The sequence below is a fragment of the Pyxicephalus adspersus genome, chromosome Z (assembly GCF_032062135.1).
Source record: "Pyxicephalus adspersus chromosome Z, UCB_Pads_2.0, whole genome shotgun sequence".
Classification (NCBI taxonomy): Eukaryota; Metazoa; Chordata; class Amphibia; order Anura; family Pyxicephalidae; genus Pyxicephalus; species Pyxicephalus adspersus.
In genome coordinates, this window is record NC_092871.1 from 52688682 (window position 1) to 52707865 (window position 19184).

The window sequence follows — 19184 nt, forward strand, 5'->3', positions numbered from 1 at the left end:
ATCCAGAGTGTGTGTATGAGGGGTATTATCCCCAAATATAAGGGTAATAACATGTATCAGTATCATCAGTATCCAGAGTGTGTGTATGAGGGGTATTATCCCCAAATATCATGGTAACAACTTGTATCATTATCATTAGGATCCAGAGTGTGCGCATGAGGGGTATTATCCCCAAATATCAGGCTAACAACTTGTATCATTATCATTAGGATCCAGAGTGTGTGTATGAGGGGAATTATCCCCAAATATCAGGGTTAAAATATGTATCAATATCATCAGGATCCAGTATATGAATAAAAGGTATTATCCCCAAATATCAGGGTAAAAACATGTATCATTATCATCAGGATCCAGAGTGTGTGTAAAAGGGGTGTTATCCCCAAATATCAGGGTACTAACATGTATAACTATCATCAACATCCACAGTGTGTATGAGGGGGATTATCCCAAAATGTAAGGATTATAACATGTATCAATATCATCCGGATCCAGAGTGTGTGTATGAGGGGTATTATCCCTAAATATCAGGGTAATAACATGTATCAATATCATGAAGATCCACAGTGTGTATGAGGGTTATTATCCCCAAATATCAGGGTTATAACATTTATCTTTATCATCAGGATCCAGAGTATGTGTATTAGGGACATTCTCCCCAAATTTCAGGGTTATAACATGTATCAATATCATAAGGATCCAGGGTATGTATGAGGGGCATTATCACCAAATATCAGGGTAATACCATGTATCAATATCATCAGGTGTTATGCAAGCGGGTGTAGACCCACTGTGCCACTGACTGGGTATACTCCAGAGGGGCGTGACTAAGCTGCTACCAGGTCTTCGCTAGAGCCTCTGATGGTGAGGATAGGCTTGGGCTGTGGGGTAGCTGCCAGGTGCCACTCCAGAGCAATCCCCAGGTCAGTGGCAGCTGACCACAGGAGTCAGAAAACCCGGTGCAAGCACCGAGGGGCTTGCGTGGCCAAGATGTCCAGAAACCAGGATCCAAGATCAAATCAGGCGGCAATCAGGCAAAGTCCAAAAACATAATCCGAGGTCACAGTCAGGCAGCCAACAGGCAGAGTCCAAAAACGTAAGCAAAGTCCAGTACACAACAAAGCAAAACAGAGAAAAGACCTTAGCAGAGTTACACAGGGTAAACCTGAGATTGCTCAGGCAACTTCCTGTAGTAGGAGGTGCCTTTAAATACCTGCAGGAAACCCACCATAGACTGTAGAAACTAGAGGGCGTGTGTTTGTGTTACCTCATAGATTAGGAGAGACACACCCACGCCAGCTCAAACACCAGAGCAAGTCTCAGCATAAAGGAAACACAGGCATGGAACATAGGTAGTGGGTTACCTGAAAGATAGGACCAGGCGTCCATGCCTGCGATTGGGAGCAGCGGTGCCGGCATGACCTGCAGTGCTAACATCAGGATCCAGAGTGTGTGTATGAGGGGCATTATCCTCAAATATCAGGATAATACCATGTATCAATATCATCACAATCCAGAGTGTGTGCATGAGGGGTAATACCATGTATCAATATCATCAGTGTCCAGTGTGTGTATGAGGGGTATTATCCCCAAATATAGGAGTAATACCATGTATCAATATAATCAGGATCCAGTGTGTGAATGAGGGGTGTTATCCCCAAATATCAGAGTAATACCATATATCAATATCATCAGGGTCCAGAGTGTGTGTATGAGGGGTATTATCCCCAAATATCAGGGTTAAAACATGTATCAATATCATCAGGATCCAGTATATGTATAAAGGATATTATCCCTAAATATCAGGGTAATAACATGTATCAACATCATCAGGATCCTGAGTGTGTGTATGAGGGGTATTATCCCCAAATATAAGGGTAATAACATGTATCAACATCATCAGGATCCAGAGTGTGTGTATGAGAGGTATTATCCCCAAATATCAGCGTAATAATAAATATCAACATCATCAGGATCCAGAGTGTGTGTATGAGGGGTATTATCCCCAAATATAAGGGTAATAACATGTATCAGTATCATCAGGATCCAGAATGTGTGTGTATGAGGGGTATTATCTCTAAATATCAGGGTAATAACAAGTATCAATATCATCAGGATCCAGAGTTTGTGTATGAGGGGTATTATCCCTAAATATCAGGGTAATAACATGTATCAATATCATCAAGATCCCCAGTGTGTATGAGGGTTATTATTCCCAAATATCAGGGTAATAACATGTATCAGTATCATCAGGATCCAGAGTGTGTGTGTATGAGGGGTATTATCCCTAAATATCAGGGTAATAACATGTATCAATATCATGAAGATCCAGAGTGTGTATGAAGGGTATATTCCCCAAATATCAGGGTTATACCATTTATCAATAACATCAGGAACCAGAGTGTGCATATGAGGGGTATTTTCACCAAATATCAGGGCAATAACATATATCAACATCATCAGGGTCCAGTGTGTGTGTATGAGGGGAATTATCCCCAAATATCAGGGTAATACCATGTATCAATATCATCAGGATCCAGAGTGTGTGTATGAGGGGCATTATCCTCAAATATCAGGGTAATACCATGTATCAATATCATCACAATCCAGAGTGTGTGCATGAGGGGTAATTTCCCCCAAATATCAGGGTAATACCATGTAAAGGGTATTATCCCTAAATATCAGGGTAACAACATGTATCATTATCATCGGGATCCAGAGTATGTGTATGAGGGGTATTATCCCTAAATATCAGGGTAATACCATGTATCAATATCATCAGGATCCAGAGTTTGTGTATGAGGGGTATTATCCTCAAATATCAGGGTTATAACATTTATCATTGACATCAGGATCCAGAGTGTGTGTATGAGGGCTATTATCTCCAAATATTAGCGTTTAAACATGTATCAATATCATCAGGATTCAGTAAATGAATAAAAGGTATTATCCACAAATATCAGGGTACCAATATGTATCATTATCATCAGGATCCAGAGTGAGTGTATGATGGCTATTATCCCCAAATATCAGGGTTAAAACATGTATCAATATCATCAGGATCCAGTATATGTATAAAGGGTATTATCCCCAAATATCAGGGAAATGACATGTATCAACATCATCAGGATCCTGAGTGTGTGTATGTGGGGTATTATACCCAAATATCAGGGTAATACCATGTATCGATATCATCAGTATCCAGAGTGTGTATATGAGGGGTAATATAACCAAATATCACAGTAATACCATGTATCAATATCATCAGGATCCAGTATGTGGATGAGGGGTATTATCCCCAAATATCAGGGTAATAACATATATCAACATCATCAGGGTCCAGTACATGTATAAAGGGTATTATCCCCAAATATCAGGGTCCAGTGTGTGAATGAGGGGTATTATCCCCAAATATCAGAGTAATAACATATATCAATATCATCAGGGTCCAGTGTGTGTGTATGAGGGGTATTATCCCCAAATATCAGGTTTAAAACATGTATCACAATCATCAGGATCCAGTATATGTATAAAGGGTATTATCCTCAAATATCAGGGTAATAACATGTATCAACATCATCAGGATCCTGAGTGTGTGTATGAGGGGTATTATACCCAAAAATCAGGGTAATACCATGTATCGATATCATCAGTATCCAGAGTGTGTGTATGACGGGTATTATACCCAAATATCAGAGTAGCTCCATGTATCAATATCATCAGGATCCAGTGTGTGTATGAGGGGTATTATCCCCAAATATCAGGGTAATAACATATATCAACATCATCAGGGTCCAGTACATGTACAAAGGGTATTATCCCCAAATATCAGGGTAACAACATGTATCATTATCATCAGGATCACGAGTGTGTGTATGAGGGGTATTATTCCTAAATATCAGGGTAATAACATGTATCAATATCATCAAGATCAAGGTATTATCCATATATATCAGGGTAATAATATATATCAACATCATCAGGGTCCAGTGTGTGTGTATGAGGGATATCATCCCCAAATATCAGGGCAATACCATGTATCAATATCATCATGATCTAGAGTGTGTGTATGAGGGGTATTGTCCCCAAATATCAGGGCAATAATATATATCAACATCATCAGGGTCCAGTGTGGTTGTATGAGGGGTATTATCCCCAAATATCAGGGTAACAACTTGTATCATTATCATTAGGATCGAGAGTGTGTGTATGAGGGGTATTATCCCCAAATATCAGGGTTAAAACATGTATCAATATCATCAGGATCCAGGAGATGTATAAAGGGTATTATCCCGAAATATCAGGGTAACAACATGTATCATTATCATCAGGATCCAGAGTGTGTGTATGAGGGGTATTTTCCCTAAATATAAGGGTAATAACATGTATCAATATCATCAATATCATGAGTGTGTATGAGGGGTATTGTCACCAAATATCAGGGTAAAAACATGTATCAATATCATCAGGATCCAGAGTGTGTGTATTAGGGACATTCTCACCAAATATCAGGGTAATACCATGTATCAATATCATCTGGATCCAGAGTGTGTTTATGAAGGCTATTATCCCCAAATATTAGCGTTTAAACATGTATCAATATCATCAGGATACAATATATGAATAAAAGGTATTATCCACAAATATCAGGTTAATATTATATATCAACATTGTCAGGGTCCAGTGTGGTTGTATGAGGGGTATTATCCCCAAATATCAGGGTAATATCATGTATCAATATCATAAGGATCCAGTATGTGTATGAGGGGTATTATCCCCAGATATCAGAGTATTACCATGTATTAATATCATTAGGATGCAGTATGTGTATGAGGGGTATTATCCCCAAATATCAGGATAATACCATGTATCAAGATCATCAGGATCCATCCAGTGTGTGTATATGAGGGGTAATATGCCCAAATATCAGGGTAATAACATGTATCAATATTATCAGGATCCAGTGTGTGTGTATAAGGGTATTATTTACAAATATCAGGGTTTTAACACGTAGAATACTGATAGAACGATGCTTGTATGTGATCTCTGTAAAAAAAAAAAAAAAAAAAAAAAAGATTCCCCAAAACTAAGCTGCACTGGGATACACCTACACGTTTACTATATTATATTTTGTATACCACCAGTTACATCAATCTCCAATCTATATTGTAAATTTACACCCAGTACCAAAAATACATTAAGGAATATGTTACAAATTATTTTGGTTTCTTTTTGCGGTTCACTATTGCTTTGCCCATTGTTGTCAATACTACCAGCTTCATTGCAGTTTTTATTTTGTATCATGTGACCCATCCAGGAATCACATTTCCTTATGGCACAGTCGTGCACACCAGTCACTCCACCAGAAGGAATGACAGATGTGGCGAGTCGGGCTAATTAGTCTGACATCTGCCCCTTCCAATGGGAACCATTACCTAATAGCTGGGAGATTTGCAATAAATGTGTGGGGGGTATAAGATGAATTCAAGGAGAGACCCTCACAGCACAGCACCACAGCACATCTGTTTTCTCATGGCTTGAAAACAATGTTTGAAGTGCTGGAAGATGATGATGCTGTTTATTCATGCAAATTTAAACTTTAGAAATGCATAAGACCTTACTTTGTGAGTTAACACACAAAGTCAGTTTATCCCCAATGAAAAGTCTGTCAACACAAACAGAAAAAAATCCTGCATAAACCTTTTTCAACAATTGAGAACACCCCAATGCCTGTATGCTCTTTCCCAGTCCACTGTGCAGTGTGTTGGGGTGCCATGCTCAATGAATGGGACTGAATGGGTTAAATGTTTGTGCATTGAAGGAAGAATGTGAGGGCTTTCTATGTATTTTTTCTCTATTGTAGGGTTTTGAATTTCTTAAAGCTGCGCTCCAGGTAAATGTCTGAATTTACGCTTGAAATACATGAGAAAAGTTTTAGTTAAGAGTTGTGACCCAGGCACCCCTTGCAGAGAAAGTTAATGAGGTTTTCTCATTAACCATGAGACTGATCACCATCCTACTGATTGGATAAGGATGGCACATTACCACAGTAGAGTTAATATCTCTTCTGTTTGCAAGTTTCCGATGTAACACTGACATCACTGCAATGAAATTAAACCTGACAGGACCACATTATGACCCATCCCTACTTCCAATTCCATTCTGCTGTGCACTGGATAACATACAGCTAAAATGAATGAAAAGATTTTGGGCATGTCTACTACCAGTATTTACAGTAATATATATATATATATATATATATATACACCGGTATATATATATTTTTTTTTATCCTGCCTAGCCTTCATAAAGTAAAAGTAACAAAGACAAAACCAGTACAGTAACCAGTACACAGCAAGACTTTATTCCATTCATTATAAGTTATACAGTGAAGAGTTACAGAGGTAATTGCACAGATCTCATAGAACACTTTGCATTGCAGATACTGTCATCTGCACAACAGTGCATTTAACCAACAAACCTACACAACAAATACAGGTTTGGAGGCCACTGTAGAACATACAGATTTTTTTTTTGTTAACATCAGCTGCTAACCTCAAGGGTTGTCTATCCAGCATTAAACCAGAACACAAATAAATAGATTTCTTCACTTTATAATATATACACAATTTAAAGAATTTATACATCAAATTACTGCCCTCTGCTGAGTAATATGGGGATAACAACACCGTTTACAAGGAAAGAGTAGAGACCAAGCCACGTATGTGTGCAGATTAATGGATGGACTAAACATATTCTCCCCAAACTAAAGTGGCTGTTTTGGTTGGTTACGAACAGTTGAAAGTGTGCATTTCCATCTCTGTCCCCCATGCCATGCCAATGAGTAGAGTCTTGAACCTTCCGTTAGATAAATGATCATGTACAGAGGAAGCACCAGATGGGTTCATTGAGGTGGACATACAGTTACAACGACACCCTCTGCCTCCTCAGAGTCAGGTTACATGAATCATAAAAAGAGAAATCAAATGGGCATTTTTACTGACACTGTATTTCACTATAAGTCATTAAAAAGATTGACATAGTGTGCTTAGTGAATCTGACACTGACTAAACACCAATCTTCCCTTATGTGGAGAATTAAATTTCTACAAACCCCTTCCGAAAGTGGATGAACAAATTCTAAAATTCCATTAGGAAGTCCAACTGGAAGAGCTTGTGAGATAGAACAGGACAGTGGGTCAATTTAGACTCATTCATAAATATAAAAATCTGTTTTGGGTGAACTGGCTCCTCAATATTTTATATTACACATACAGAGTACACATTCTGCAAACAGACAAGTATGAACTGTGCTTGTAAGAGTCTGAATATTCAGTCAAATATAAATGCCAGGCTATTTTTCTACTAATATTTCAACTTAACTTACATTATTAACTTAGCCTGCTTCATTTAGCTTGAATCAAATATTACCTAAAGCCTAATATTTGTTGTACTACCATCTCCAAGTTTAAGGTAGTGAGCTCAGGATGCAAACTGCCAGACAAAAGGCAAAGCAAAGTGTCCTGTAAACTCTAAATCAAACAACTGTCATTTTTTTTTTTTTAATAAAATACAGATGTTCACTTTGTTTTCTTAAATCCTATGTTGCATCATTTACTGCTGACCTCCTGCAGCCAATTCTTGTCCCATGTAAGGATTGAAGTTATGGCTGCATAGCATTTCCCCAGGGTGGGTACCCTTATGGTGACACAAGTGGGTATGCTTGCAAAATCTTTTTTTAATAAACAGCTACTTGTAGACTCAATCAAAAGCCTATTCAACAGGCAAACAACACAAATGCACAATAGGGAGGCCAGGGAAGAACATTATCACCATTTAACAATAAGAGCTTGATGAAGTTCCTACCTGGACATATACCTAGGTTCTAATTTAATGAAAGCTGCAAAACTGAAAACTACTGCAAAATTAAACTCTGAAATTACCGTCAACATGTTTAAAGTTTATATAATATTTTAGAGATTGGTTTTACAAAAATGTTCAGTAAAGAGAACACATTTCATACTGTAAGTAATTGCCTTCTCCTCAAAAATAAATATCTTAAGCCTGAATTTTCAAGCTCTTGTACAAGCCCAGTGTTGGCATTTTTATTTTTTTATTTTTCCTCTTCCCCAATATTCAGCAGAGTGACAGCCATCTTGTTAGCTTGTCATATATTTATATTATGAACGCTATTGACAGTTTAGTAAGTATTGACTCTACTAAGTGACAATCAACAATCTAAATATTAATTCATGTATAGAGATGCCTCTTTCACTATGTCAAAAAAAAAAACAAAAAAAAAAACTCTTGGAAGAAGCTTAATCTAACAAAGTAAAGAAAATAGGGTCTGTTCACATTTACTCACTTACTGCCTAATGAGGTTTTTATTTTTCAGAAAACAAGAACACAGAACATCTCACTAGCCTTTGCAGGGAAATATACGTACTCGCATACAAGCTCTGGTACACAGGCACAGGAGCCCAAAAAAGTTTGGAATGTAGAGGCAGTGGGGATGAAGAGATGGATGGAAGTCATGTGACATTTGGGTATGGCCAGATTGTTTGATGGGCTGGTGGCCTGTGTGGGAGCAGAATGGTTACTCAGTCTGTGGTACTGAGATGGAAGGTCCTTTAGGATCATCGAAACGATCCATGGTCTTCAGACTCATAACCATGTGAAGCCCATAGGTCAGGATGAGGACAAAGAGCAGCGTGGTGATGAGCCCCATCCAGATTCCGGGGGAGAAGAAGCCGGCACAATCGCTGGCGTAGGAAAACTTGAGGCCGGTGACGTTGAAGCCCTGGATCTGGCATGAGAAATATGAGAAATCACATATACCCTTGTTGGCAAAAAGATGCAGAAGATAAACTAAGTGATTAGGTAGGTAGTAATACATGTAAGACATGCTGGATTTTCATGGCAAAGTAATCATTACAAACAGTATTACTATGTTAAGTGATTCCAGCTTTGGCTTACCTGAAATTCGGTAATGTGGAGATTCCACTTTGATGTAGCAGAGTCCCGGCTGCTGTTATTATTTAGAATTGGACCATATGCAGGTAAACTGCTGACAAACTGACAATGGAACGAATAGTTGCGGGGAGTGCTTGCTTGGGAAGCGAGGAATACGGCAGTGTGTGTTCCGTTATGTACCTCCACCTGTTCTAAAGTGGACCAGTAACGTGCCGATACCTTGTACCAACGGTTTTGTAGGCGGAATCTGTGGCAAAGGTGGAGGAGGACAAATAGGAAAGTTTAAATCAGAAGACAGAAACCCTTTAAAATGCAAATAATTCCAACAAATGTTTTGCTTTAAAATTTTTCTTGGATATCAGTCCATAGAAACGGTGCACCTATAAGGAGCAGCACTTACAAAACACTGATGTGTCATTTGATAATTATTTATATAGGGCTGGAATATTATGCAGTGCTTTACAAAGTTCATAGTCTTGTCACTAACTGTCCTTCAAAGCCATATGCCATTACCACTGTCTTAGGCCATTTTTTCAAAGTAAGCCAATTAACCCAACTGTATTTTTTGAGATGCAAGAGGAAACCGGATTGCCTGGAGGAAATCCATGCAAACACTGGAACATACAAATCCCATGTAGAATATGTCTTGGATGAGATTGGAAACTGAAACCTTAGTGTAAAAAGCGGACCTAAAGTAAGAAAAAAATAATCTTGAAGATCCGTTGATCTATTAGGAGGTTCGGGCATGTGCAGAAGGAGCGACCTTTATACCAGAGCCTCCCGGGATGTATTTATTCCAGGAGGCTGCATGGTGATCAGGACAGAAAGGAGTGGTACTGCACCCTTTTAAAAAAAAAATAAACAAATACATTTTTAATTTTTTTTATAGGGTTGTCTATCCTTTAAAAATTCCTTAAAAATTTGGAGTTTAGGTCGGCTTTAAAAGAAGAGTACAAGCCACAGAGCTAACCGTACTGACACTGTCTATAAAGGATCTATACCCTTGTGGATGGGGAGACTTTAGCCATTAAGGTGGTCCTTACCACAACATTCAAATCAAATCTCCTACAGGCTATGTTCCTTTAAAATAGTAAAGTGCAGTATAACAGCTTTTCAGAACAGCTCAAGAAAACTCCTTGTGATTCTAACGGCTGCAACTGTCTAACACTGAGGATACAACAGACATGGCCAAGGGTTGTCAGCCATCTCACCTTTTAAGTAGGACTGTTCAGAGACACACACAGTGCCTGGACGTGCTATTAGTCACAAAAAATAGCTGCGGATTGGCTAATGGAATGGTTTGTAGAATTTGTATTTGTAGAAATTCAATTGAATAAACATTCACTCAAGATTTAAATCTATTCCACCAAATTCAATTTTGGGGAATTACAATAAAAGGGTTAATTAGTTTAGTTTAATAAACCCATTTAGGCTGAATTACAGTGAAATCAAATGGCTGGGGTTCAGACTCCAGCAACAAAAAAAAAAAACATAATATCAAAGAATTATGGTAGAATCCAGACTTACAACAACAAAGACACATGGTACAGTAATGTACATCTACATACAGTCCATGTTTTCTACAGAATGTGACTGATTTCAACTAGAATTTTGGTAGAAATTGGTAGAAATATTCCCACAGTGTACAGTGCATTTACACAGTGGAAATAGACTGAATAGAATTCAGGTAAAATCAGGTCTTGCAATCTCAGGATCAATTCCTACAGCAATGCCTTACCATACTTGGTGTGCATAAAAAGTTCCTGAATGAACAGTAGTTCCTGAACAGAACAGTATCAATTATAGGTCAAGCTTTAGTGGATATAGTGGAGAGCGGTATCCACTTTAATTGTTTAGGATTTCCTTTTATACCTGTAGATATCTAAATGAATCCATTGATGGTAACAACAAACCACATTCTTAAATGGTAACCTTTGCCAATGCAATTTTTCATTATATGTTCAGACTGAAATATCCAGGTCTGTAATAGCTACATGGACATCCAAGAAGAAAAACACACATTTATTTTGGTCTTTACACATGCAAATTCTACTACCTGCTTTGTAGTGAAACACAATGACTGTAGGTTACCAGTTTTTACTAGCCAACTAGAAGCAATACAATTTCTGTATAGATTAACTTGCATTTAGATTTATTTCAACAGCTGTTTAGTAAATGGTCTCAACTTGTGAGACAACACAGATAAGACAAGGGAATTGAAAAACCTGTATAGGAAATCAAGATATGAAAAAAAGCAAACAAGGAAAATATGAGAACACAAATCAAAGAATCTGGTTAATTCTAATTTTGCTAATACTTACGTTATTTTAAATCCATTGGCATAGTTGAGGACAAGGCTGCAAACGTGCAAAACAAAAAGAAATAATAATTTTATTATACCAGCAGTTTTCGATTATCAACTTAACGATTATCATCACATCAACACTGGAATATAAATAGGCAGAGAGAGTGAGAAAGAAAGGAACAAGTTTACCAGAGAGAATAAATAAATAAGAAAGTACAAGAGCCAGTTCCTTGTAATTTAGATTGCACAGTGCTGTTGCATGTATGGCTTCCTTAGTGCCATCACACACCTAGCAGTGTACAGAGTTCGAAAATAAAGTGTAATGTTTCTTTACTAACCAGAATGCTTTAAACTTACATAGAGTCAGTAAAATTGCAGGAAGAGCCATCGGTGAAACTAGCCTCACTACTAGAGAAGGTGCTATCTGTGAGATCCAATACAGTCTGTTCCAGATGTAGGGTGATGTTGGAGGCCCAGAACAGTATACATGGGATGTTCGTTGTTGAGTTAAAAGACACAGGCTGGTAGTTTGGAGTATTTAAGGCGAGTAGCTGACGTCTCAGATTAGCCACCCCAAAGTCTGTATCTGTGCCCACCTAAAAGAAAGGCATGGAATATTCTATTAAAAAAAGATCCCTACTTCCCCTAGAAAATCAGGTTTATTGATAAAACAAAATAATAAAACTAACATTAGGGAGAGTTGGCATGTTGAGGGCATATTGTAATGCCACCTTTGTTTCTTCACAGTAAACTCTGGAGCCTATGCTGACAATACCTACAAGCAGAAAAGAAATCCTGACTCCTCCAAGGTTGACTTTACCTGTGCTCACTTTATGTAACAATTTCATCATTCCTTATCAGACACCATTACATACAATGTGGACTATTTTTTTTAACCCATCTCTTTGTTTAAAACATGCAAAACTAATTTGCATTTTTGGCTACAAAAAGTTTTTAGTACTTTAGTAAATAAATTCTGAAAGCAGAAACCCTGTAGAATAAAAACACAACTGTTTTACCAAATAAATATATATAGGTCACATTTCCTAATGAACAGTTAGTTTAAGTGCATTTGATTTCAGCAGCACTGGTGTTTCCTAATTTCTACGGGAGTTGTAAGGGTGTATTTTATTTTTATAAGTCTGGAAACCATAGTGGGGGTTGTAGATGTGGATGGCATCTTAGCAGTCAAGTAAAAGTGACCAAACTGAAATTTCTTTTAAGTAAAAGCCCAAAGCCGGATTTACAAATAAACTAACCACTTTTGTTACTCGTTTTACCCTTTAAGCCCCCTAGCGGTATTCCTGAGTGTGGTTTTTTTCATGCCAAAAGCGGTAATCCCGGGTCACACTCGGAGCTGCTAAAAACATTAAAAAAAACAAAAAACACTCACCTTGTTCCGTTGATGTCCCCCGGCATCCTGCTGGTACCACCCTGTAGGTCCTCAGGACACGGGAGGAGTGGCAGGAAATTTAAATTATTCTTGTATTGGATTCAATACAAAATAGCTGTATTGAGTCCAATACAAAGATACAATACAAAGAAATTTTTACAATATATATATATATATAATTATATTATATTATACTATACATGCTACTGTACAGTTATAATACAGGTTTCATTATTTTTTTTTTTTTTTTTAAGTTTATAATTAAATTTAATAAATATTAGATATATTTCTGTGAGTTATGCCTAAGAAATATAGGCCCACAATGTAAAATAAATTTCCATGCAAAAAACTGTAATGCTTTTTGCATGAAAATACGGACAGAATTAGAACGCTAGGGGGGTTAATGTGACATCCTTGGCAGTGACCTCTTTCCCTCTACAGCAAGTTGCTGGGAGCGAAGTTTCCATTCACATGAGAAAAACTGCAGAACTACAGCTTCCAATGACAGGTGAAGTTCTCTAGTCCAAAAGCCAGGACTAACAATCCTCTCTGGGATTTCAGTGAAGACACTATACTATTAGCCCAAACAGGGCAAGAACAAGGATGATGCAAATCAACCCCTTTAAAACAAGAAAACACTATGAACTATAGAAAATAATCTTTCTGGGTAATGGTGCGACTTGCGTGTATTTTTTTAAAGGTCTGCTTTTTGTGATATTACATACCTTTGAGGGCCTGAGGGCTGTGAGAAAAGCAGTATAAGGCACACCCTCTGACTTCAGGGTGCTCAGGACTTGTCCAATGACTTCATCTACAAAAGCAAAACATGAATTGATCAATGGTTTAGGGTTCAGGGTATGTGTACAGTGTTTAATCTACTTTTCAAAGTTGAACTTTAGTTAGCACCTTAAAAGTACCCTCCAGTCACCCCCTACATGCCAGCTATGTAAGGACCCCTAATACATTTTTATTATCTTGACCCTGTACAGTGTAACCATCTTCTTACCCGGGTAAGGTAATTACAAGGGCTGCAAAAAATCTAAAGTCTATTTTCAGGAGCCAGAAGGAGTAAAAAGACTATTCAGAGGCAGAATGTGCAAGTGAAAGAAGACAGGGTATGAACTCCCTACTGCTTTTTAGAGCTCAGCCGTCAACCTGGATGTTACTAGTGCAAATACTGTACATTTTAGTGTGCAGGCAACTTTTGCTCTCTCCCATTTACTGAACTTTGTAAAACACCCTCCCACCTGGTAACTAAGCTCCGGGGACACCTAAATCGTGCTTCATGCCTCCCTCCCCTAAGCTGAGCTGACAATGCAGTAGACATTCCCACAATTTTCCTGTACATTTCCATTTCACTTTCGAACAGAATTTAAGAATCTTGGCACAGGTCATTTCCAGCAGACACACCAGGACTGTGCTCTCTACATGCAGACTTACCATTGGCTCGGAGGACATCTTTGACTGCCATTACTCCAGTACTACAGGAATACAGAATATAAAATGAATATATATGTTAAAACGGATTTCACAGTGTACATGTTAGGTGGTTTTTAGCTATTTACACCCTATACATAAATCTAGACATGTAATATTAATTAATTAAACGACAAAAGAGATTATGGTATGGTAATGCCAAAAGACTTACCTACTAGCATAGGGTAACCTAACTACAAGCAACGATGGAATGCTCTCATTGAGTCTCAGCTCTAGTAAGGTGGACTGATCCACATGAAGCGGGCTGACACCCAGTTTCTCCTTTAGGTATGTAGGAAGGATGTTTGCAGCATACCAGTCTACTGAGGGCAGTACCAGAGAAGATGGTGAGGATTCCATAATGCTCTGTAATTTAGGGGAACAGGGCATTAAAGCGAATAACCACCCCACCACAGTCCAAAGTCAGACAGCCAACATTTTTAAGTTAGAGTGGATGTACAAATCCCAGGTTGTTATGCTATCTTCTGACATGTAGTTCCACAACAAAGCAACTGCTAGATTTCTCCTGCTTTTTAAAAATATAAAAGGTCCCCTTTCCAACAATGTTAGTTGAGAGTTTAGTGTATTATGAACATAACTAGCTACTCCAAAGGAAAATGTGCATACTAGAATGACGCTGTATTCCAATACAAGAATTCTAAAGCTCAATTTCCCTACCCAGCATGAAACATGTTGCCACTTTATTGAAACAACCTAGATGTATACTGCTCTCATTTTACCTAATGCAAGCACTCACAAGTGGGGGATTCTTACTTTTATACTGGGATCTAGACAAATAGATATATTACAAAAAAAAACAAAACAAAACAAAAAAAAACAACAGTTACATCCTGAGATATTAGCCTACCAAACTTCAGCTGCTTTTTGTTGTTGCACATTTACACCATCAAAGGAGTTGAACGAACAGCAACATAGTAAAGAGGACTAAATCATGGTATTCTATTTGTACACAGATCATGCTTGGGGTCTGTAACAGTTAACTTATAAACATACCTATAGCAACCTCCAGTATACTTTTAATATGAAAGATGAAGTCAAGGATGCATTGACTAGCAAAGCTCCTACATGCCTCCATGTGCCTTTATTGGCTTGCAGCACTTTTTACTAACACTGGCCAACAATATTTAAAATCTTTACTTTTACGCTGTAACAACACAAACTTACAGGTAGTTTGCACTTACTTCTAGATTGGGAAAAGCACTGTCCTGCTTGTTGCCATAGACACCTCCAAATGCTGTGAAATCTTCCATGCTCAGCTAGAAAAATAAATATCTGTGATAACAGCTGGGAGATGGAACTGACTGCTAATTAAACATAAACATAGCAGTGGAGTGTTAGAGGTAGGCTCAGCCATTCACACTGCCTATATAAAAACATCAGACCTGCCACAAAATTTACAAGTACACTCTGAGGAATCAACACACAAAATATCTGTTTCACTTTTTAGGCTTAAAACACAAGTATTCCAATTGCAGTATGAGAACAAAGAGTGGGAATTGAAGTTTATGTCAAAAGGTATTTACAAACCCTGACAAGCAACTTACTTAATACTCAAGGTGTGTTTATTATTATTATAGTGAGTTTCTAATATTTATTTTAAATTTAGGGTCTACCACTTTTTTCTCCATAGGTCAATAGGATGAATACATTGGTATGAGGAAGGAGTGGTATGCTACAGCCAGAAAAGTTTCTGCTTCTTCTATTATCACTGCATGATCAGTTCCAGTGACCACCTGCCCCCCCTTCAAAACACACTGACCTATGTGTAGGCACCTAATCTAAGAAAAATCTTACTTAAGCACAATTTTCATCAGTAAAGCAGAAAACTATTGTGACAGGGTACAGTATATAGATTACCTTTTCTTGGAGGAAAAGCAAGACATTCCGGGGTCCACTCATCAGCGCAGAATCCAAGTACTGACCCAGATGACGATCAGTTGTCACGTGACCTCCATGGGTGCTGGGCCCGTCAGTCCACAAGGAACTATCAAATAATGTAGAAGTATTATTTATTAGTTTACAAAAAGCACCAGTAAGCCGAGTTTAGACTTGTGCTTAAATGGTACCACTGCAGTTGACAGATATGAACCATTTTTCAACCTTCCCCAAAATGTGGGTTTGTTTCTTAGGCATTTGTGTTGCCATGCAGTTTTTCAGATGCTTCATGCAGCCTCTAAGAGTGGTTTGCTTCTCCAACTGCTTCAATGGATGACATACATCCAAAACACAACACCCACTGAACAACAGCATACAAAACCATTTGCCTGAAGAATCCCTGTGGTCGTAACTGCTAAGCAGTAGACGGTGACGTTATGAACTTCTAATCTGAACAATGCCATAAAAGTGTACCATTTTTAATTTATTGTGTTGCATTCCTGAACACTAATAAAGGAAAATTTTCACAACGTACATATTGTAAAAGTAGTGTATTAAAAGGCTGTGCAGCACATAGTCATGTCATGAGATCCATTCCTTTTCCAGGAACTGCTGCAAATCAAGGGGCCACATCACAAGATTATTACAAAGACTATGTTGTGTCCACCAGAAGACAATGGAAAACATTTATAGACTGCATGGAATGTTGAGTTTTGGACATTTAACCTATGTTTAAGTCATGGCTATAGAATGATACAACGCCTGCAGTGTTTGTTTGACGTTTTGTAGCTCCACTCATGAAAACTAGAAAAACATTACACAAAATGTGTTATCATAGAAACTGCTATTAAGATATTAAGTCAGTCCACAAATGTATTTTCAGATTAGATGAAAAACAGAAAACAGACTGGTGCTCGGGTCTACCAAAACCAAAGTAACACAATTGCATATTTTTAAACTAGCCAAATAAGTTAGTCTGGTCGATGGGTAGGTCCTTGTGCATGTTAGCATGTTATTAATATTACTATACAGTATTTATATAGCGCCATCATATTATGCAGCGCTGTACAAAGTCCATAGTCATGTCACTATATGTTCGTCAAAGGGGATCACAATCTAATGTCCCTACCATAGTCATTTGTCTTTATACAGTCTAAGGTCGATTTTGGGGGGTAGACAATTAATCTAACTGCATGTTTTTGTAATGTGGGAGGAAACAGGAGTGCCCAGAGCAAGCCCACGCAAACATGGGGACCTGCAAACTCCATGCAGATAGTGTCATGGCTGAGATTCGAACCTGGGATCTAGCGCTGTTAGCATTTTCCTTCTCTGTTCTATACATTATAAAAAAATTAAAAACAGCTAAACAATCAAAATGAGACTGTAATAAAGTTTTGGCCAAAATACAAAGAACCAACCATACCAGAAGTCAGTTATGTGATTCCAGCCATCAGCTGCTGGAAAAACACAGAGAAGGTACCAGGAGGATGTCAGGTACCCCTCTCTGCAGATAGTAAATATGTGGATAGGAGTTAGGTAAGTGTATTAAAGTGCAGATATATTTTCAGTGGTTGCTGAATTTTTTGACCTCCGATGTTTTAGCAATCATAAAGATAGTGGTCACGTGACACCTCCACAACATGTACTGGTTCCAGGAACAAATACTAGGAAGTGATGAAAACAGGAACATGGGACTTCTCCATTGTATAGCACCATACTGAGATAAAGTAAGGTTGGGCAACTACTAAACATCAGCTTAAAAGATACACAAGTTATTTCAAACCTTACCACAAAGAGCGACTGGCCACCATTCGCTGAAAGGGCAACCTGCACTTTTACGTCCTCAGCTACAAAATGTTCAATGTTTTCATCACTGACAGATGGATGTGAGTTTGCCATGCTTCCCATGAACCCTGATCCCATCGTAACCAGGCCAACAATAGGCCTACCATGGGTAAATAGCTCTTTCCTGATTGGCTGTCCCTGCCCTAACTGGCACCTCTTTTAATTCTTTTAATCCCCCCTTCATCTCACCTGACCCCCCCCCCTCTTTATCCCACCTGACCCATCAAATCCTAGCTGCCCCCTCTCCCACTTCTTCCTCCTGACTGAACTTGCCCCCTCAACCATTCCAGCACACAAAGAGGGGGCATTTTAAAGCATGGTCACACTGTAAAGGAAATAAACCATCACATACTATGCAGCACAGTGGAAAATTGGTACGCCATATTTGCCACACCCAATTATTATTATCCTTATATTACATAGTATTACCACACAAAATTGTCATCAGATTGTATTGTGTATGGTGCACAATGATTGACATGTTAAAGAAGTCACATGACACAATGATGCGATGAGCCAGTTTCCAGGCCTGCTATACGATATGAGAAGATGGATGAAATGTCCTCAGCAGAGACCCTCCCATCATCCATTATCTGACACACATCCCCCACTTCTATATTAGAGAAGCCTCCACTGTATGGGACCAACACTTACCTCTCGCTGGACCACAGCAGGACTGGGACTTGCTGGGAGGGGGTCACCAGCCATGGCAAATCCACCAGCAGCACAACAAACAACTGCAGCACAACCATTCCGCCCGCCATCTTCTTCCCTCTGACACAGAGTTCTGTCATGTGACTAGAAGCAATCAGGTGACAAGCGCTACGGCCATTGGATGCCACTACTGTCAGTCACCGAGAAGCAGAACGGAAGACATAATTGGATAATGGACAGTGCGTTTCTGGGAGATAAGCCCCTCCCTCGCCCAGCTTGTGACAGGGTACACGCTAGAAGGGAGCGGCTTAGATGAATGTCTGAAAGTGGAGTCCTTCATTCGAATGTACACAGCAGTTGGCTATTCACCAGCATAAAAAGGCACACACCTGAGAACATTGTACTAAAAACATGTCATTATAGAGCAGTGTTGCTCCTCCAGGCACTGCTAGGGTTTCCTTGAGCAAAGAGCAATTTGTAACTCTCAGGTCAGTTTAAAGCAGAACTAAACTTAAAAAAAAATATTACGCTTACCTTTAATTTTGCGGATGCCTTCATCCTGCTGTAGCTTTCCTCATTTGGGTCCCATGCCATCCTGGAAAACCTCCTTCGTCCTAGTGCCTTGGAAGTACGGTGTGTCGCCATC

The 19184-nt window shown here is 38.6% G+C and overlaps 1 protein-coding gene across 1 annotated transcript; it reads right to left on the reverse strand.

Moving 5' to 3' along the window:
• Window positions 1-6340: 6340 nt before the first annotated feature.
• On the reverse strand, window positions 6341-18695 carry ATP6AP1 (ATPase H+ transporting accessory protein 1). Its single transcript, XM_072431484.1, has 10 exons — window positions 18539-18695; window positions 16022-16148; window positions 15346-15420; window positions 14316-14509; window positions 14108-14148; window positions 13393-13478; window positions 11632-11870; window positions 11291-11326; window positions 8973-9216; window positions 6341-8802 (listed from the first exon to the last, which is right to left on the reverse strand). The coding sequence occupies exons 1-10, from the start codon at window positions 18676-18678 to the stop codon at window positions 8593-8595; spliced, it is 1392 nt and encodes a 463-aa protein (XP_072287585.1). The 5' UTR covers window positions 18679-18695; the 3' UTR covers window positions 6341-8592.
• Window positions 18696-19184: the final 489 nt, after the last annotated feature.